Source organism: Falco biarmicus, chromosome 17 (genome assembly GCF_023638135.1).
Source record: "Falco biarmicus isolate bFalBia1 chromosome 17, bFalBia1.pri, whole genome shotgun sequence".
Lineage (NCBI taxonomy): Eukaryota > Metazoa > Chordata > Aves > Falconiformes > Falconidae > Falco > Falco biarmicus.
Genome location: NC_079304.1, coordinates 4488353 through 4508645, shown reverse-complemented (window position 1 = coordinate 4508645; position 20293 = coordinate 4488353). Strand labels below are relative to the sequence as shown.

The following is a 20293-nucleotide window of genomic DNA, read 5'->3' as shown; positions in this document are numbered from 1 at the left end:
GTAGCAGATGAGTAGCACAGCCCGTGCCCCAAGACGGGCACAGTTACGCCAGCTTGGTTTATGCCAGGGTTGTGATATTCTGCAGCACCAGGAAACCATGAAGTGAGGCTTGTGTGGCCGAAACTTCAGTAAAATAAGCAAGTGAAACCACCCCGCTGCCCTCTGAGCCTTCAAAGTCATTGTAAACCAGCGCGTTAGCAGCGTTTGCGTGGACTAAGTTACCCCGAGGAGTGTTTAATGAAACGCTGAAGATGTGTTAAGGTCTCTCCAGAAATCAGAGGAGAAACCTGGAATGGTTTTGTGCCCTGGGGGGAAAACAACCCAACCCTCCCCTTCCTTTCTTTTGATAAAACTGAAGTTTAGCTTAAGCCAGTGTATGGAGACTGGGAGGGAACTGGTGGGGAATGTGAATGGGCTGGGGAAGGTGTCAGGCACCTGCCAGGGCGCTCGGTGAGAAATCCCATCGGTGAGAAATCCCGTCATCCCAGACGGCTCCTGCCAAACCTGCGTGTCACTGTGCCCACAGCCCCGGCTGCGCTGCCCCTCGCTGCGATGCTCCGGCGGGGGGCACCTGGATCTCCTGGGGGTGCTGGTCGTGGGGTGGGTGGGAGAGGGCGGTGAGCGTGCCCGTGGGCACGCCGTGGCTAACCATCTCCCTTCCCTCCGCAGACACTACCCGAAGCAGTCCTTCACCATGGTGGCAGACACTCCCGAGAACCTGCGCCTAAAGCAGCAGAGCGAGCTTCAGAGCCAGGTGAGCGTGGGGGTCTCCTCACCCCGGGGACCACCGTGCTTCACCCCATCGCCCGCCGGCCTCCCGTGCTCTGGTGCTTCCCCACAGCCTCGCACGGGGGAGGTTTGGGCGGTGGGTCCCTCCTGTTGGGTCTCACCCATCTCAGCGCCGTCGGGTCCCTTCATCTGTGGCTGCTGGGACCCCCCCAGTGCAATGCAGTCCGCTTCTCCCAGTCCACGCCTTGCACCAGTTTACCTTTTCCCAGCTGACATCCAGCCACACGATGGGGTGAAACAGCAAATAAAATAACTTCGTGTGGACAGGCGCTGGCTCTCTAGGCGGGTGTTTCGGGTAAACCCAAAGCTTGCAGGGCTTGAAAGCTCCGGCAAGCAGAAATAAACAGATAGAAGGGATAAGGACTGGCGCAGATAAGGATTTCTTTCTCTGGTGGGAAGAGCAGAGCCTGTTTGAGAAGGGTGTTGTCCAGACACGTCCCATTTTAGACCCTGAAGGTGTCCCTGGATCAGCAAAAGTCCCCAGCCTGGATGGGTGGCTGCGGGCTGGGTCCAGGCGCCGGTAACTCCCAGTGCTGCGGTGGGAGCTGGTCCCTCGGGTGGCCGAGGAGCCGTCCCTGGCTGCCTTCTCTTGTCCCAGACACGGAGAACAGAAATGGGAGCATCAGTTTTGCAGAGAAACTGCTGGAAGGGTGAGGTTAGCACAGAAATGGGCAGCTTTGGGGGCTGCCCATCCTTGGTGGGACTTTGCCGCGAGGCTGTTGGCAAAGCATCTGAGGTGATGCCCTGGACCGTTGTCACCAGCTTTGACGTCGCGGAGCGGCGGGCGTGCGCTCCACGTACGCTGCACCGGAGGAAAACGCATCTGGCTGCAATTTTAGCTGGGGTCAGCATCTCTCAGGAGAATGCAGGATGTGGCAACTCTTCTGGGTATCTGTTTAATTTCTGTTTTCCTTTGAAAAGGGGCAGAAAGCCTGCCCAGAGCGCTGCCAGCGAGGTGCGGTGACTCAGCTCGGTGTTGGTCCTGGGCGGAGAGAGGGCAGCTCCGGATCTGCCGTGGCGTTTTCAGGGAGAACAGTTCGGTTTGGGGGGACCAGTGCACTCCTGTGAAGGATGCGGTGGGCGACCGTGCTTTTCCCACTAGCCTGAGAGTGTCAGGAGCTGGGAAGCAGGTTGCCTGGGAGTGCACCCCGCGGCAGCGGAGGAGGGGGAACCTCAGGACCTCACCTTGAGCGGATGGAGCCGGTGGTGCCGGTGCAGCTGGCATCGAGTTTTGAAACCTCTGCTTTTGTAAGGTCTCTTCCTCGAAGCGAGTTGCACAACAGCTCCCTGGCTTGCACAAGCGCAGCTTGGCTCGAAGCTCAGCCTGGGGCTGGCGTTGTGGTCCCGAGGGCGCAGGAAAAAAGGGGACACCATTGCTTTTTCTCGGGAACCAGCGAGATAACGCTGCGCTGAGTGGTCTGGTGTCTCCGGTGCTGTTTTTACAATTAATTCAGGCTCTTCATTAGTTGTTGCTTATTAAAGGAGACCCTGGGGAGGGCATGTGCTCTGCTGCCTGGGCTTTTCTGTAGCTGCTGGGGACTTTCAGCTCCTCGCGTTGTGTGGGAGGTGGCTGGGGGCAGAGCCAGCTGCCTTGCAGGGGGCAGGGGGGTCTTAGTCTTTCGAGCCTGCATCTCCAAAAGTCGGTCACTACAACCAAAACGCCATCGGGACCGCTGTCCCTGGGGGAGAAGCAGCCATGCCCAGCTCCAGGTGGTCTCCTGGACTTGGGGACTGGAGCTGGGATAGCGCAGTCGGAATTGCATGTCGGAAGAGGGGCTGGGGTGCAGGCAGGGTAATGCAGGCTGCCAGATACCAGCACCCCACCTCTTCGGTGCTGGTTTCCCACCAGGATGAGCTGCAAAAGTAGGACTTCTCTGAATGCGAGGGAGCAGAGGGTGCTTGGCTGCATTTGCATGCTGACCCAGCGCCTGCGGAGGGGCCGGGGAGGGATGCCGGAGCGGTGGGAGGGAGGTGGCAAAGCTGAGCCAGGTGGGAACTGCCAGGCTGGATCTCCCTGAGCCCTGGGCAGGATGGATCCTAAACACACTTCAGATAAGATCTTAATTCCTCTCTGCCTACAAAGGGAGTCTCCTACATTCCAAGCAGCAAACATTTGTATTTCTTGAAGCACTCTGGTTTATTGACAATCTTTTCTTACTAATTGCAGGAGCTGAGCAAACCCTGGGGGATGGGAATAGGTCAGTTCAGCCCTTGCAGAACAGGCAGCAGGGTTCAGTCTTGCAAAATGATCTGGATGAGCTGGAGCTGTTAGGTGAGAGAGGGAAAGGCTTGTGGAGAAGGGCTGGTCACCTGCAAAGCGCATCCTGGCTAAGGCTGCTGGGACGGGCAGAGCTCGGCACATGGAACTCATAGTACGGTGATTCCTGGTGGAGTAGGATCGGGGTTACGGGATCAGTCGCATCTTGCTGTCAAGTTTGCATTTGTCAGCCCAGCCCCGGCTGACTTTGGTCCTGGGTGCGAGGCTTCACCCTGAGCCTGTGTCCCTCTGGAGAAGCTGTGGCTGGCAGCAGGAGAAGAGAAATCGCTGGCTCTGTGTCCTCTGCAAGGGATTCCGAACTGCTAGGGGGTTGTTCCCTGGTGGTAAGCGTGATGCTCCCCAGCAGTTTTGCCTGTTCCCCTGGAGCCCCGTGGCTCCCATGGGGCTGGAGGACCGCTCTCCTTGTGGATGACCCTGAAGAGGCTGATTCTCTATTTCCTCCCACCAAAAATACACTGTCCATCCATCCATTCATCCATCCATCCATCCACCCTGGTGTGACGGAAAAAGCCAGCGGCTCACCGGGGCCGTGGCGATGGGCAGCTGCGTGCCGAGCCGGAGCGGTTCCATGCCACTCCCGACCCCTCGGTTATTTGTGTCTGCTGAGAAGGCGTATCCCATTCCGGTCACCGGTAGATCCTGGCTAATGATGTCTTGTGTGGCTAAATGAGTCTCCGAAGTGACAGCCTTTGCGCCTGCAGCCGCCTCTTACAGCCCACGTGTGGCAAGAAAATTGCAGGTTCCCATCCTGGGGCTCCTCTGCCAAACTCTTCTGATGGGTGGGTTTGGGTGCTGCCCTTCCTGCCGGAGGGTGGGGGGGTGCCGTGGGGTGGGAGGCAGGTCCCCCTCTGCTGTCCCTCCTGTCACCTCGGGGAGCTGCTGGTGGGGACGTGGGTGCAAGGGGGGGGTTAATGTGCTTGAGCTGAGACCTGCAAGGGGTTATCGTGCTCCGGCGCCCCGCGGATAGCACGCGGATGCCTGAGTTATCGCTCTCCTTCCTATCGCGAAAGGAGTGATTTCTCCGGGGAAATTAATGACGGATCCCATTTTATTATTATTATTATTACTATTATTACGGGATGAGGTGTGGTTACAGCACGGTCTGCATCACCCTGCTCTCTAATGCAGCGTGTGGATGAGAGGCAGCTGCGAGCCAGAGCGAGGGGGGTGGGTTTGGGGGTTTGGGGGCTCAGCAGGAGCGCTGGTCCCCGCAGGCCCCGTGCACAGCACCCAGCCAGTTCCCAGCAGCGCTCACATGCCCTGGGAAAGCACGGTGGGGTGTACCGAACCCCGCGTTTCTGTCCCTCCTCGTCGCCCAGGGTCACCTGCACTCGCCTTTCCGAGGGAGCAAAGGGAGCAGGGTGCTGGGAGCGGGGCTGGAGCAAGGACTCGTGCCTCTCCGAGGGCAGCCTGTGCTGGAAGCAGGATTGCTCCCGTGGGCTGCGGGTCGGCGCTGCCTGCCAGGCTCCTGCCTGCACAACCCGGTGCCTGTGTCAGGGCAGGGAGAAGCTGAAAGGCGCCTTGTCTGGACACTTCCCCCCTTCTCCCCATCCGCCTCGCTCAGCCCTGGTGGCAGCCACAGCCCGGCAAGACCTGGCCGCTCCTGTGCCAAAGCCTGGAAGCACCATGGATCCGGTTAAATTGCAATTCCCCCGTGCTGACGGGGAGCGTGCCTGCCCGGTGGCCTCCCTTGCTTCCTCCCATCGCACTGCCCTGATGCTTGGGCCATGCTCTGATTTCCATGGCCCGCTGTGCTGGGGTACAGGAACCCCAACTGACTGGGAGCACGAGCCTTGGGGGTGTGTTTGGGGTGAGATCTGCCCCCACGTACCAGCATCTTGCCCCACGGCTCCGGGATCGGGTCCACCCTGCTGTCGGGCATCCTCGTACGGCAGTTTTTTAGGGCTACCAGTATCCTGAAAGTTAGAGGGGTAAAAAAACCCAACAAAACTAAGGAAGATGGATGGGATATAAGAGGATAAAAGCTTGCAATGAGCCTCTGCATGGGTGGCTTTTTACCTTTCTAGCCTGGATTTCTTACAGCTCAGTGTGTTTGCAGCCAGCACACGTGCCCAGTGCCCCCACCTCAGGATAAACCCCCTTCTCCTGCGTAGCATCCCCAAGCACAGCGGCGGGGCCAGCATCCCGCACCTCGGCTGCAGAGCTCGGAAGGGAAAGAGCCTTTCCTGAAAGCGGATGGGATCAAGGACAAACGCAGCTCCCCCCGCCCCCCTGTCGCTGTGGCTGAGCAAAGCGGGGTGGTGGGGCTGAGTCACCCCCTCCTGACACCCCACACCCCCCCTGGCTGGGTGTGTGTCATGGGGTTTATGTCACAGCTGTTTGGTTCCTCATGCCTGATGTTTAACACCTTGGGGCTGTGCCTTCCTGACGGGTGATGTTCGAGATGTGTGCTTTACCCCCCGGCTAGCAAAAGTTTTTTGGTTTTGTGGTTTTTGGTTTGTTTTTTTTGTTCTTCTTCTTCTCACTGCTTCAAGCAAAAGGAGACTTCTACCTTGAAATTGGTCTCTGGTGTTCCTCTGTGCTTTGTCGTCTTGGTTGTATTTAACTTGGTTGTATTAACATCCTCCCAGGGTGGGCTCTGCAGCCTGGTTCGTTAAGCCTTTGCTTTCTAAAGTTACATTAGAGTTAGAAATCTAACGTGACTCATAAAGCCACGTACCTAAGGGTTTCTGTGATACCGCATGGCCGGGAAGAAGGTGCAGGGGCTCTGATGCGCTTCCGAAGCTTGAATTTCTCCTGGTTTGCAGGTCGGGAAGGGAAAATGTTGTGTTTGCAAGCAGAGCACCGAGCTCTGGGGTACCTGCACCGCTAACCCATGCAGCCAGCGGTGAGCCCCCATGTGCTGGTGTCTGGCATCCCTCCCTGCTCCAGGCAAAGCCCTCCAAGCTGCGGGCACGGTGGTCCCGGAGCCCCCCCCCCGCCAGCTCCAGCTGAGGGGTGGGATGCTCAGAGCTGGCCCGAGCCTGCAGCCCTTCTGCAGAATGGAAACCACAGCCTTTTCCCCTGGAAATCCCTTGTTTCCTGTGCTGTCCTGGAGCAGAGAAGGGGCAGGACCTGCTCGGTGGGGTGCTGGCTGGGTCCGGCACCGGAGGGGGCTGACCTGGGCACAGCAGTGTGGCCCAGGTGCTCCTGCCCGCTGTGCCAGGTCCCACTCCAGAGCCTGGCAAAGCTCTAGGAGAGCCCAGATGGCAGCAGAGGTGCATCTTGGCTTCTCCAGAAAATATTATAAAATGTTTGGCAGCTTTCCCCTGAAAGGTGTTTCCAGGCCCAGCTGGCTGCGCTGTCTGGATGGGAGGCGGATATGTGAGGTCTGAAGGAGTGTCTCCGTAGGAGTGCGCGTCGGGATGAAATCAGCTTTATCCCGCCTCCCCCGCCGTGCTGCTGGATTCTCTGCCTCCAAGCTTGATCTTGGCACGGCACGCAAGCTGCCAGCACAGCCTGCATCCTGCAGGCTCTGTCTCTGCGGGGCCAGCCTGGCTTCCCAACCGTCCCCCTGACAGGCTGCCGTCCAGCTGTGGGATGGGAAGGGTTACGGGGAGCTGCCTGTGCTGGCCAGACACCCCAAAGTCTGGCCCCTTTGCTTTGGGGAGCATTTCTCTGTTGGGGGGAACGATGCACCGGCTGCTTTCCCAGCGTGTTCCATCCAAGGCAGCTCCTGCTCTGCTTCTCCCACCGCTGGCAGCTCTGACCCCCTCCCCACAGCCGCCCACCAGCCCGGGGAGGGGGTGAGCATCGGTCCCACATGGAGCCCGGCTGCTGTGTCTGTCCCTGCTGCTCGCACAGGAGCCTGGAGGTTTGATCTGCTGGCGTGCGAGGCGGTGGTGACCTTTTAATTTTAATGAGAACATCCAACTGTCTGCAGTGCATAGGACAAGCTCCAGGGGGGTGAACCCCTGGGTCAGGCACTTGTAGGCTGCTCTTCCCTCCCTAGGTGGGCCAGGGACAGCTCCTGCAGGCCATGGGTGCAGGGCTGGATCCCCACCGAGAGGATGGAGGAGGTCAGGGTGTCAGTCTGCACATCTGCTTCGCGCCGCCCCCCCCCCCCCCCCCCCCCCCCCCGTGAAAACGGGGCATCTTTCTGGCCGCTCGCATCTGAAAATCAGCAAAGCTGCTTTTTTTTCACATACAAAGATGTGAAAATCAGGCAGCTGGGCGCTGCTTCCTTCCCTCTTGGAGCCCTCGAGTCCGGGTTTCAGTCTGCAGAAGCTGCTTCTGCTTCTGGGTGACCTGGGGGGGGTGGGGGGGTCAGCGGTCCTGTGCCGAGCTCCAGCTGCTGAGGGCTGGGGGGCACATCTGGGCTATGGCTCTGCTGCATTGGCTCCTTCCTGGGAGAGCTGGATGCTTCAGTCTTCAAGCCATATAGAGCTATATTAAAAAGAAGAAGAAGGAAAAAAAAAAACCAAGGAAAAAAAATAAAAGCAAACAAAACTGGGACTTTTCAGCTCCTGGGTGTGATGGGAAGGGATGCTGATGTCAGTGTCTGGCAAACAGAAATAAGGATGCTTGTGTTTTGCCAGCCTCCACCCTCTGGTTTTATTATGGGCTTCTGGGTGTATTCCTTCCCAGAGGTAGCTAAATGTCCCCTGATGTGGAAATGCTTGTGTATGGGTGTAGCTCATAAAATCCACGGGCTTTCGAGCAGGCAGCTTGCCACGGGTCAGCTGCTCCGTGGCACGTGACTTGGGCACGCTTGTAGCCCACAGGAAATTCAAAATAAATCGGAATGACCCCAGCCCCTGCTGAAAGAGAAACAAGATCAGCCGATGCATAGGATGCTGTCCCAGCTCTCGGCAATGCCCTGTTTTGCTATTACTGGGTACGTCGCGGGGGGGGGGGGGGGGGTGTCTCCTGAGCAAGGCAGAGGCGCTGTTAGAAGATGCTGCATCTCGTGTAGCGTGTGGGTCACGGCGTGAGGGTCCGCTGCTGAATCCACTGCTGTGCACGCCAGCTTCCTCCTTTTCTAAGTCTGTTTTTCCCTTGTTTGTACCCAGATTCGCTACAAGGAGGAATTTGAGAAGAACAAGGGGAAAGGCTTCAGCGTGGTGGCTGACACCCCGGAGCTGCAGAGAATCAAAAAGACTCAGGATCAGATCAGCAACGTGAGTAGCTTCTAATCTCGCCATGTGATATTGCCGTGACCTTCCTGCTGCCAGAGGAGGCTGGGGGGGCTCTGCCCACGCAGCCGGGAGCAGACCCGCATGCTGATGGCCTCTAATGAGCACGCCAGGCTGCAGCATCTCAAAAACCGGGCAACTTTAAATCTTCAACCCACTTGCCCAGGCACCTTGTGACCCTCTCACCCCTCTCTGGGCTCGTCCGTGCTGGCCGGTGCTGCAGCTGGGTCCAGAGGGGTGTCCGAGTCCTTCGCTTCTCCTGAGGTGCTCAAGCCCACGTTGACTGTGACAAGAAGGGGAGCAGCAGAAAGTGGCATCTGGGGGAGTGAATGTGGCCCAGGGGCAGTCCCAGCCACCCCTGGTTGTCACTGTCACCCCCAGCATGGACTTGCATGGTCCAGGCTCGCTGGTGCTAGCCCCACACTGCTCCCCCGAGGGACTCCAGCCCCTCTTGTGCTCCCTCTGCCTTGTCTTGGTGTGTGGAAAGCCTGGCCAAAGGCACACCTCTTCCTCCTGTCCCTTTGCAGCTGTGACTGTCCCCTGCCAGGTTCCACTTGCCTTGACCCCTCCTGACTCTTGCAAAGCCCTTTCCAGCCATCCAGCTGTCGGCAGCGTTGGCCGCTGCAGCTGTTAGTTTGTCCCGGGGCTGCACACAGTCCCCAGGGTCCCACCGCCTGCTGTCACCAGCCCAGAAGGTAGGACAGGCAGCAGCATCCCCTTTCCTACCTACAGCCCACGGCTTGTGGCAGCCCCTGCACCAGAGCATCCTTGCAGGGAGCTCCTTGAGGTGCAGCTTCCCTCCTGCCATCATCCTGCCCCCGCGCTGACATGGACGCATGCCTGGGGGCTGCACAGCAGCGGCTCCATCCTCCCTGGACCTTCTGGAAGGGGAGCTCTGTCCTGTGCTTGCAAAAGACCCAGCTCTCTCCCATTTCCAAAAATGCTATTAAAGCCATGGCCAAGTTCAACAGCAGCTGGCCCGGCAGCTTGCGCTTCAGCCAGCAGCCTCCATCCGTACCCAGGTGCTGGTGGTGCGGTGCGTGGCGGATGTGGACGGCTGTGTGTTGCCATGGTGAACGAGGAAGATGCACAGTCGCACGTATAGCTGCGGCACTGGGTGCGGCAAGGAGGGGGGGGGTAGGTCTGTCCTCTGCCCAAACTCCCCCCCCCCCGCCCCCCGGCGAGCCCCCAGCAGCATTTGCCTTCAGCAGGAGGCAGGGAGTTAATTAACCTTTAGCCGCTGGTGAAAGGAATGTGTGTTCCTTATCAGCCCAGGAGCTGTTGTGAAACCCTGGGAGGGCTGGATTCTCCCTGACCAGGAAACCCACCCCTGGAGCGCAGCTTTGCATGAGAAACCTCTTGGGCATCCGCTCGACAGGTGGTTCTGCCAGTTCCTCTCCTGCCTCCAGCACCGCAGTGCCCAGAGCTGCTCTCGCTTTTCCATCCTCCAGCATCCTTCCCTTAGGGACAAAGCCCCTGGGGTGGGAGCTGCTGGCTGCTCCCCCCGGGGGGGTCCAGGGAGGGGGGGTCTGGGCTGGCAGGGAGAGGGAGGATCCTGCCTGCACCCGCAGTGGGAGCTCACACACGTACACAAACATGAGAATACCCAGCAGGGCAGGAGGAGGTTGTTTATTCCCTCTCCTGATCCCATTGTGCGATTCTCTGGCAAGCGCTGAGCTCTCCCTGGGGAGCCCCGGGATGTTATCGGCACACCGAACCCCGGGACAGCAAGGGCTGGAGAAGGCTTGCCGCTTGGGAAAGGGACCTGGCAGGGAGATTTTCCCCTGGGGGCAGCTTCTCCGTGGAGTCGGAGCTGGCAGAGGGAATCTGTAGAGGTTTGGGGGGGCATTAAATAACACGGCAGAGTGATGAAACCAGCCCTGCCCCTCCGCTCATCCCACTTCCCTCTCTCAGCCACAGTAGCAGCAGCTTCCCCATGGGCATCTGGCTGCCAGCCTGGGGTTGCAGTGACCCACTTAATAAAGGCACCGAAACAACCCCCCCCTGCAGAAAGCCTGGCTCAGCAGCCAGCGTTTCCCACCCCAGGGTGCAGCTGAGCAGCCCCACGGGCAGCAAAGCGGGGTGCCCAGCACGGCAGCACCTGCTGGGGCATGGGCACCTCCGCAGCACAGGGGTGCCCCAAACCATCCTTGGCTGGGGGATGTCAGTACGATCCCAGATGTGGGGAAAACCCTCCTGGCAGTGGAGCTGTGCAAAGCCTGAGCCTCGGAGCGCTGGGAAATGCTGTCCCTGCTCCGGCTGGAGGAGCTGGGTGCTCCCCTGGGAATTCTCCTTTCCCAGGAGGGTGGCTGGGCTCCAGGCTCTGCCTCCTGCCCCTGCAGAGCGCCGGCTGTAGTGCCTTTCAGTAAATAACTGTTTAACCAGCAGCCAAATGGGCTCCAGGTGCTTTCCGATGCCAATGCATTCATTAACACAAGTGGCTATTAATTTTTACACCCACGCCCAGGCAGTTGGGTTAACCCTGCGCGCTGTGGGGGAAGGCTTAGTCCCATGCAGCTGGTGTCTTTGGTGGTATCTGCTTTGAGCCTCCTTCAACGAAACCCCCCGAGGCCCTTTCACACTTGGGTTAAAGAGAGATTTTGGGGGTAGATGCTGGAGCGGTACCTTCACCGTGCCAGCTGTACCTGGCGATGGGCTGGGGAGTCACATTTGGAACTCAGTGAGTGCAGGGGGCACTTCCCAGTGGTGCTTTTTCTCTGTGCTCCTGCAAACTGGGGGCTTGGGGGCCTGTATCTTCCCCAGACTGGAAAAAAATCACCTCTCTCACCCACAGGCCACTTAAACAGCCCTTTTCCCGTGCCCCAGATTTGTCTGAGCAAATGTCACCTTGGTCTGGGGAGAGGTGGGGGAAGCAGAAACCCCCAGGGCCCGGCAGGGAGGCTGTGAGATGGCTGGTGCTGAGTCCTTGGTAGCAAAAATAAACGAGCTGGGACAAGCTGAAGGATGTTCCTGGTGCTGAAGGGCTGTGGGAGCTGGTGCTGGAGCTGGGCTCAGCCTCATGGCTGGCGCTGCAGGGCTGTCCCAGCTGCGCTCTGACCTCTCCTTTCTCTCTTCTCGCTGTAGATAAAATACCACGAAGAGTTCGAGAGGAGCAGGATGGGTCCAAGTCCCAGCGAAGGTGCTGAGCCAGAGCGCAGGAACTCCCAGGAGAGCACTAATTACCGGAGACCTGCAGAGCAGCAGCATCAGCCGTCTCATCACATCCAACCCAGCAACCCAGGTAAGCGGGGCGGCGGGGGCGGGGGGGGCTGCGGGTGTTGCAGCCTGCCCTGGTGCATGGCCCCTGGGGGGCTGGGGCTGCAACCGGCTCTTCCTCACGAGGGGCTTCACCGTGTCCCAGCACCAGCTAATGGCCCAATCCTTCCCCCCCTCCCCCCAGTCTACCAGCAGCAGCAGCCGTCGTCTCAGTCCTACGGCTACAAGGAGCCGGCAGCACCAGCCTCCACACAGCGCAACGCGGCTTCTGGAGGGGGGGTGAGTACAGCCAGGGGCTCGCAGCGCCCACCCCCACACTGCCCCCCCAGTGGGGCAGGGTTTGCTCTGCTTGCCCCCCGCTCCTGTGCAGGGGAGGAGCAGTTTGGAAGGGGCTGGCGTGTGTGATGCTGGGTGCCTGGTTTCTCCTCGCCACAGCCGGCACCAGCATCCCTGCGCAGTGCCCAGTAACAACCTCCTGGATCCAGTATGGCTCTTGCGTGGGGTTCAGCATGGCTCCTCGCCCTGGGACACCCCCCGTAGGTGGCCGCTCTGCTCGTCCAGGGCAGGAGGTGGGGAGGGTCTGTGCCCACTGACCCCTCTCTCCCCACAGAAGCGTTTCCGTGCTGTCTACGATTACAACGCGGCTGACGAGGATGAGGTCTCCTTCCAGGACGGCGACACCATCATCAACGTGCAGCAGATTGACGACGGGTGGATGTACGGCACGGTGGAGCGCACGGGTGACACAGGCATGCTCCCCGCCAACTACGTGGAGGCCATCTGAGCCACGGGAGGGGACAGGGCACGTGGCTGACAGCCGAGCCCCCAGCCTGCGCCGGCCCGTGTGTGTGTGTGTGTGTGTGTGTGCGCGTCTCTCTGCCCCAGCATCCCTTATCCCATGTGCTCTGGCAATCGCCCGCCGGAGCCACGTCCTGACATCTCGGTTACTCCGTGTTTCTGCAGCTGCCTCCAGTTTCTCTTGCCAATTTAGCTTTGTTCTAGCTCTGTCGGGACTGAGGGACAGTCTGCAAGGGATGTTGGGGGCTTGAGAGACCAAACCACTGCAGCTTTCCTTCTCCTTCGGTCCCCCTCCTCTCCAGCCTTCCTGTGCACTCCAGCATTTCCTGGCCAGGGGAAGCAGCCGGAGTCACCGGGACCTCACCAAAGGGAGGAGGAGACCATCTGTTAGGACCAAATTCCCCCCGCTCTGGCAGGGATGGGCAGAGGGCAGCGATGCCTGCTTGGACGAGGTGAGGGATGCTCGTCCCAAGGGCTGACAGGAGGGATGAGCTGGCAGCCTCCACCCTGCACCGCTCCGGCTTGTGCCGTTGCTTCTCCCAGCTCCTCTGTGCAGCGTTTCCATTCGGTCTTTGCTCCCTTTAGTCCTAAAAACGTGCACAGTCAAAATCTTACACAAAATCTTTCTCTCTCCTTGGGATTCAGAGCGGCTGCTCTGGGCAGCCCTGGAGGCGGCTCTCGCTACTTCTACCTGGGGCTCCGGCTGCCTCCTTCCCCCTCCCTGATCCCTCCGGGCCGAGCTGGGGCTGTGCTGGCGCAGGTGAAGGAGTAGCCGCAGCGTTGCTTCACCTGGAGGCTGCTGCTCCCACCTGAGGGCTGGAGCTGGGCTGAGCTCCCCACTCCTCTGGGCTGGGAGGGGGGAGCACTGCGACACCGAGACCTCATGTACCCCCTGCGGCACCAGATTTCTCTTTGGGCCAGGGTCTGGGGGTCTCCTGGGCGCCGTGTGCTGGGGCAGCCTCTTCTTCTTAGCAGTGGTCGCTCACCAGATTCACCGAGAATCTTCCTGCTTTTCTCTTTCTGCTGCTGGCTTTGGGAACCCTCCTGAGCCCCCCACCTGCTGGGTAGATGGTCTGGGGAGCCAGCAGGATCAGCCCCATCCCTCTGCCTCTTCTGAGCCACGTGTGAAACGTCCTCCCCTTCTGTCACCGTGCTGGGGACCATCCTGGGTGACTGTCCCCTCCGCAGCTTGGTCTTGAGTGGCAGAGACTGGGGTATGGCACCCCGAGCCACCCTGCACCTCTTGGTACCCAGTGGCGGTGGCTTTTGGGATCACATCATGGACCAAAATCTCAAAGCACATCCCTGTCCCCTTCTCTTTTGTGCTCCGAAGGTCCTGGAGCTGGGCAGGGGCATAACTGGAAGCCTGTGCAGGGAGGGCAGGAGGAGGATGCTCCTCTCCCGGGTCACAGAAGCCGAACGCTGGGGCAGCAGTGATGCCTTCATACTGCCTCTGGTGCTCCCGCTGCCCTGTGACTGGAAGGTGGAGACGGGGCAGCCGGAGGGGACCGTCCCCTTGCTGGGCTGTGCCATGGGGCCAGGATGCTTCCATGGGAAAGCTGCTGCCTTTGCTAATTCCTAAAGGAAAAAAGGGAATATAGGGACCAAAGCAGCTGAATTGAGACATTCCTTGGCTCTGTTTTGGGGACACCTCCTTTGGGGACTGTGTGGCAGAGGAAGAAAGAATCCCGCTGCCTCGCACTTGCAGTTCCCTTTCTCAAAGCTCATGGGGCTGCAGGGCTGGTTTGTGGCTGGTGCTGAGGTTGGGGGGACCGGAGCTGGGCGCTGCCGCAGCAAATGCTGTCCTGGTGGGGAGGGGGCTCCTGGCAGGGCAGAGACCCGCCGGGAGGGCACGAGCCGGGGAAAGGGGAGCATTTTGCTCCTGGCCTGTTCCCCAGCCAGCGGGAGCGGGGAGAGTAACGGGGGCTCCTGGCACCATTGTCCCCTCGGGGTGAAAGCGGGACCCCAGAGCAGCCGGGATGGGCTTTATGGGATGGGAATCCCGGTTGGTGCTAAAACAAGCAAGCACAAGAGCAAGGGAGAGGGGGCAGCTGGGCTGGAGGGGGGGGCAGTCTGCATCTCCCTGCTAATCCTCTTAATCACGTTCTTGTCTGGGAATGGGGGGGGCGTATCAATGTGAATAAACCGTTTTTTAATGGACCAAATCACACAGGCAATTAGGTTTTGGTATACAGACCTTTTTTTAATGCTACCTTGAAACCATTGTCCTAATTCTCCCCTCCCATGCCCTGCCCCTTCTCCCCTGCCGTGGGAAACGAACCTCTTACTGCTTGATTTCTGCCTTTTCTCTCAACTTATGCACTTTTTTGCCTTTTTTCATAGCTGAAAAGCACCTAAATCTGTATTTAAAATAAATAAATAAATGAGATGGTTAAAAAAAAAGTAATTAAAAGCTAAATTGCTTCTCATCACGTGTAAAATAGACCTTGTCCATCCCAGCTTCCCTGGTTGCGTCTCAATGCTGAGCTTAGAACGTGTTTTCTTCCGGATCCGTCGCTTGATTGGGGTTTGTCCTTGTGTACTCCTTCCCGTCGGGTTGAGCACCCACCAAGAAAAAACATTATTTGGCCTTTTTAACCGAACCATCGAATGGAACAAACCAACCAATTCTCTTCCCGGTTTACTCGAATTAAAAATAAAAGTATAATTTTTACCTGCCAATTGTGCTGGCTTTGATTGTGGTCGCTTTTCTGGCCATTTTCCTGCTCCCTTGGGACACGGTGGGGATCTCAGGTCTGGGGGTGGCTGCCGGAGCTGGGGTCCTCGCTTCTGCCTGGCTTCCCTGGGAGTGGGAAACGCTGGCATCCCTGGGAACTGACCTGGGATGCAGCTTCTTGGTCCGTCCCTCGCTCTCTGCATGGCTTGAAGCCAAGGGATGTGCTCAAAGGGTTCAGGGACCCGCTGCAGCGTGTCCAGCTGATGTCAGGAGATGCCTCCCTGCTTGCTGACCCACTGGGGCGTCTTCTCCTGGAGGCCAAACGCCGGCTACAGCATGGCTCTGGGATCTGCTGGGGTTCAGCTCTGCCGGGGGCTGCTCCGGAGACCAGACCCATCCAGGGAAATGGTCAACTTTGCTGTGGGCAGCGTAGCAAGGGCACCAGGTCCCAGCTTTTCCCAGTCTCTCCAGGACCACATCATCACGACAGCCGGGTCCCCCGGACCCCAGCCAGCCCTCGTGCTCAGAGCACAGCGGGCGACTCCTTGGCTTGGCCACTGCAGCCTCTCAAGGTGGGATTTTCAGCGACTACGGCATTTAGCATTGGGAAAAGAAAATCTTGGAGGTGTGTGGAGAAGGATGTTATTTGCCTCAGCGGCACTAGCCAAAAGAATTAAAAAGGCTCCGTGGCTGTAGCTGCTCACTGGAAACTGTTGCTTTAAACTACTGAAGCAGGTGGTGCGCCACTGAAGGCAAAGGGCGCTGGGGTACACCAGGAGCACCAGACCCTGAAAGGTGAGAGCGCAGAGCGGTCCTGACCCATCGACACGGCTTTGCGATGGCCGAAGCTCTTTTTTTGCTGCTTTCCCCACAGGGTGGGCCCTCTCCCAGCTGCAGACGGGGGGCGGGGGGGGTCACATCACTGTAATAAACCCCAATAAACTGGTGCTTATAAATAAAATAACAACCCTCCCGCAGCAGGCAGCGCCCCTGGGGAGCCCAGCTCGCAGGTCTGGGCTGAGCGAGCACTCCGCCACCCGCGCGAGGCTGAAGTCCCATCTGACCGCCTGTGTTTATCCCTTTATTTTCCAGCAAGCAGGAAAGCAGCTCCATCAGCTCCGGCATCATCTCTCCACCCTGAGCAGAGCGAGCTGTGCTCCGGCTGGGAGGGGAGGACGCTGAGCCAAGCGGTGGCTCTCTGCCGAGCATCCCCTTCCCACGCCGCGGGGGGCCCGGCAGCCCCTGCCCCACCATGCTGGATATTTTCATCTTGATGTTTTTTGCCATCATCGGCCTGGTGATCCTCTCCTACATCATTTACATGCTCTAGAGCGATGCTGGGGAAGATGCAGCTCAGCATCAGCCTCGCAAGCAAAACAGCGTCCAGGTGAGCCGATTGCTCCTCATCCCATTTAATTTCTGGGCAGAAACATGTCCAGGGAGCGGGGGGGAGAGGGGATGATTTGGGGTTTAATGCTGTTTTCTTTGGCTGCTGCTCCCTCCGCCTGGCCGAGGCAGCCGAGCTGTTTCCTGCTCAGGGCTGGAAGGAGGGCACCAGGGTTGATTTTATAAATCAGGCCACATGATTTTATATAAATCAGCCCGCTGAACGTGCGGCAGCTCTTGTGTGGCTGCTGGGCTCTCCCTGCCGGGTTTATCAGCCCTTCCCCATTTGGAAAAGCTGCTCTCTGGCTTTGATAGCGCCACAGCACGAACTTGGGCCTTTTGTGCCCAAGAGGGAGAGAAATAAAACAGCTCAGGGGAGAAGCAAGAAGGGATCCCGGTTGCATCATTTTAAAGGAGGCAAAGGGAGGGGTTCCCAGTGCCTCTGCCCCCCCACGCTGGGAGGAGGGGGGCTGCTGCCACGTCCTGTGCTCCCACACGCTGCCATGCCCACCCTTCACCATCTCGGCATGTCCCGAAGCTCTCAAAGCCTCTCCTTTCTCTTCCACAGCCACCGCCTTGTCCGTCTCCCTCGGAGCCTTCTGGAAAAGCGTTAACCCTCTGCGAGCAAACGGGGAGCGAGCCGCCGTGGCTGGGCTGGCACCGGGGCGCTGCGGAGGGGGCCAAGCGGGGCGGCCACGTGGGGCAAAGGGGACAATGGGGTGGCAGGGGAGAGGGCTGCCAGGTGACACCCCGCTGCCGAGACATGGGTTGATCCCGGTGACGCACGCCTCATCCCAGGGGGATACAAAGGGTTCTGCCCCCCGCCGTGTGGCGTAGCCCCTTGGGATGAGCGCTTCCGTGGTCGGTCGGTCGAGTTTTATTTTAGAAAAGCAGTTATATTTTTAATGAAAACCGTTCAAGGAAATGAAATAAAGAGGAATGATGTGGGAGAGCGAACATGTCCGCTGGGGTTGACTCTGCTGAAAGGCGTCCCCATGCATCGACTGCAGGGCTGGGGCACGCACGGCTCCGGGAGCACACCCCGCTTCTGCGGGGGGACACGGGGCAGTCTGCGAGCCCCGGGAGCGGTGAGACAGCAGCAACCCGTGCCAGGACACCTCTGCATCCCCCAGCATGAGCAGCTGCTCCAGAGGGGTCCCTGATCCTCTCTGGATCCTCTCCGGATCAGGGATCTGGAGCAGGCTGTGCCCTGCCCGAGCTGTGGCTCACCCTCACCAGGTCCCTCACTGATGTTCAGGGAAACTCTGGGAGGTCTCAGTTAATCTCAACACAGAAAAAGGAACATTTTTAATAGGATGGAAATTTCTGTGGGATGGAAAGAACATTTCAGAGCTTAATTTCCCCCAGCTTGGAGAGGTCTGGGAAGGTATGTGGGGCATCAGGAGGATTTTTCCTGTCCTTTTATGAAGCCCCGCATCAATCCCTGCCCTTACACTGTCAGTCACACGCAATGGGGTTTTCAGGCTGCAAGTTTCATCCTCCTAGAAGACAAAATATTCATATGCCTGGCCTCTCCCTGCAATATTTTTTTTTTCTAAGCAATAAACACCTGAAACATCTGTAATGGGAAAAACTGTTCGTGTCCCATTAGTTAACGATGGCACCATCCAATAACAGGATCCAGGGAGAGCAGGGGCTGTGCCGGGCACGGCCAGGGTGCATGGGAATTGGTGGGTAAGACTTTCAGAGGACGGTGTTTACAGAAAGAAGAAGGATTTCAGAGTCTGGGAATGCTGGATGCGGTTAGTGCTGCCAGCTGAATATTTGACACTGCAATTTCCTGTTAGTAAAACTCCTGGGAGAAACACGAAGTTGGTGGCTTTGCTCCCGAGCGTGTTCTCAGAGCACCAGCCTCAGCCCCAGCTACCCAGGGCGGTCCCACACTGCTGAGCCCTGGAGATGCAGAAAAGCTGCTCCTTTCTCCACCACCAAATATAGTCGAAAATCAGAAGCTTGAAATATTCTGGGAGGAATTTCTTCAGGCATAAGTCATGTTCTCAATAACCTCCGCTTCGTGAGTCTGTATCTGATGTCAACATCTGCAGTGATTAAGAGAGAGTGAGTAACGAGGAATGCATGGAATGGAAACTCAGCTGAGTGTGAAACCAGGAACAATAATTTTCTCTTACTTCGAAGGCTCCTCTCCCCTCAGAGGGCCTTACAAATGCATCAGCTATGCATAACAATCCCTTCCTCCATGTCCCAAATCAGGCAGCTCCGTGCTGGAAGGTGAAGCGACTCAGCCCTGCAATGGGATTGAAACGCCAGGCAGGAGAGGTGGTCGCAGGCAGGCAAAGGGCCGCAGCAGACAGGGACAGCTCTTTAGCAGATGGGGTAGGGTTCTCCGCAGCTCAGATTGCAGTCAGGGTGCAGCCCAGCACTGAAAAGAGCTACACTGGCACGGGAGGGGGAATTTTGCTTCTCAGCCTGGGAGGGTTTTATCGGCTCCCCACGGCAGCAGTTAAAATCTGGCAGCAGAAGAAAAACACCATTTTGTCAAGTATCACTGTCCCAGCTCCTCTGGCGCACGGTGCTGCCCAGGGCTCCCCACCTGGACACCATTAGCCCAGTGGTGTTTAATTGCCAGAGCCCATCAGAGGGTGCTACTGGAAAAGGAGGCTGCAAGGCCTCTGGAACTGGAACATTGTCCAGTTGGAACAAAACTGGTTTGGGAAGTACCGCTGGGGTGGGTTTGAGCTTTGATCCTTTGGGGAGGAAAGTCCTCATGTGGCGGAAACACCGGTGGACATATGAATGCTGTAAAAACTAACACCAAACACTTGCTGAGCTATTAGGTATGTAAGAAAAAAAGCAGTTAATAATAATTAATAATGCCATCAATAATTCACAATAGGAAGCCAAGTAAAACTTCCATTCCTGAAGGATCTGCTGTGAGGCCGAGCTAGTGCCAGCAGAGCTGACATTTCGTCTTTGTTGACTGCTGCCAGTGAATCAAAGAACTTACTTTTCCTGTATTGCTGCGCTCACATAATGGCATCCCTTGTAACGGGCTGTAATTTATTGCCGCTGTGTCCTCGGTCCCGGGAGATGAGACAGGCAGAGAAGCTTCGCCAGCCCTGTGGTCTTTGTGTGGCAGCGCGGCGAAGCAGCATTACACACCAGAAATACAATGGGCCGAGAAGATGCGGTGGCTCGAGGCTCCACTCTATTCTTCTGGATTCCAGCTATGGAGATTATTTATCGGCAGCGATTCCTGTGCATAACGGGAGGGACAGCTAACGATCTGGGCCATAGCATTCCACCTCAGCGGCTTCTTGGCTGTATTTCCCTGTCACTCTATGCACTGTGAGTCCGTGTTCTCCTCATATTTTGAGTTCCTTAGGGATCACTTTGGAGGCATTCAGTTCACTGGCTAGGTAGCAGACAAGTAGTCTTGCATCATGCTTACTTCAGAAATAATACGTAGCTGCAGCACAACTGTAGGATTGCAGGGTGCTCTTCAACATAACCTTCAAACAGCCAGAAAAAAAGGGATGTAAGAAGGAATTGCTTGCAGACACTCCTCTCAGGCAAGGTTTCACCTCTGCCATCTACTGGCACACTGCAAAGATCCTCAGCAAATTTATATCCCATATCCACTCCTTAATGTAGTCAAATCCTGCCTGTAATTGTACATTCAACAAATGTCACAAGAATTTTTAACATGCAAACTTCCAAGCAGATCATTACAGAGCTGCTGTCAGGTCATTACTGATGAAATCAAGGTGGGGGCAGCTGAGATAAATTGGTACCACTTTAGCTGTTTCCAGCAGTTGAAGACCGGCTTCCAAAGCGAAACCTGGCTCCCTGCAGCTAAAATCTGGTCCTGAAGGAACACTAAAACATTTGGGAAGTAGTTCAGGTGGAGAAGGCGGCTATTTAATAATGTGAAGAAAACAGCCAAGTTGTAAACAACACACAGTAAAGTAAGTGCTTTTTATTATGTGTTACTTACTTTTGTTTTGAAGGCAATACAGCAGAAAATCAAAACCT

The 20293-nt window shown here is 57.5% G+C and overlaps 1 protein-coding gene and 1 long non-coding RNA gene across 3 annotated transcripts in view; both read left to right on the top strand.

Moving 5' to 3' along the window:
- Nucleotides 1–14898, top strand: part of LASP1 (LIM and SH3 protein 1) — a 33090-nt gene extending 18192 nt beyond the window's left edge. The window contains exons 3-7 of one of the 2 annotated variants that reach the window (XM_056362226.1): nt 670–754; nt 8080–8187; nt 11287–11443; nt 11603–11697; nt 12029–14898. In XM_056362226.1, the coding sequence (XP_056218201.1) occupies nt 670–754; nt 8080–8187; nt 11287–11443; nt 11603–11697; nt 12029–12202 (619 nt within the window). In that variant the 3' untranslated portion in view covers nt 12203–14898. The remainder of the gene's footprint in view (nt 1–669; nt 755–8079; nt 8188–11286; nt 11444–11602; nt 11698–12028) is intronic. The other variant, XM_056362227.1, reaches the window with a different exon arrangement.
- A 981-nt stretch (nt 14899–15879) lies between these two features.
- LOC130160045 (uncharacterized) lies at nt 15880–17231 on the top strand. Its single transcript, XR_008825922.1, has 2 exons — nt 15880–16280; nt 16848–17231. It is a non-coding gene; the product is annotated as an uncharacterized LOC130160045 (long non-coding RNA).
- Nucleotides 17232–20293: the final 3062 nt, after the last annotated feature.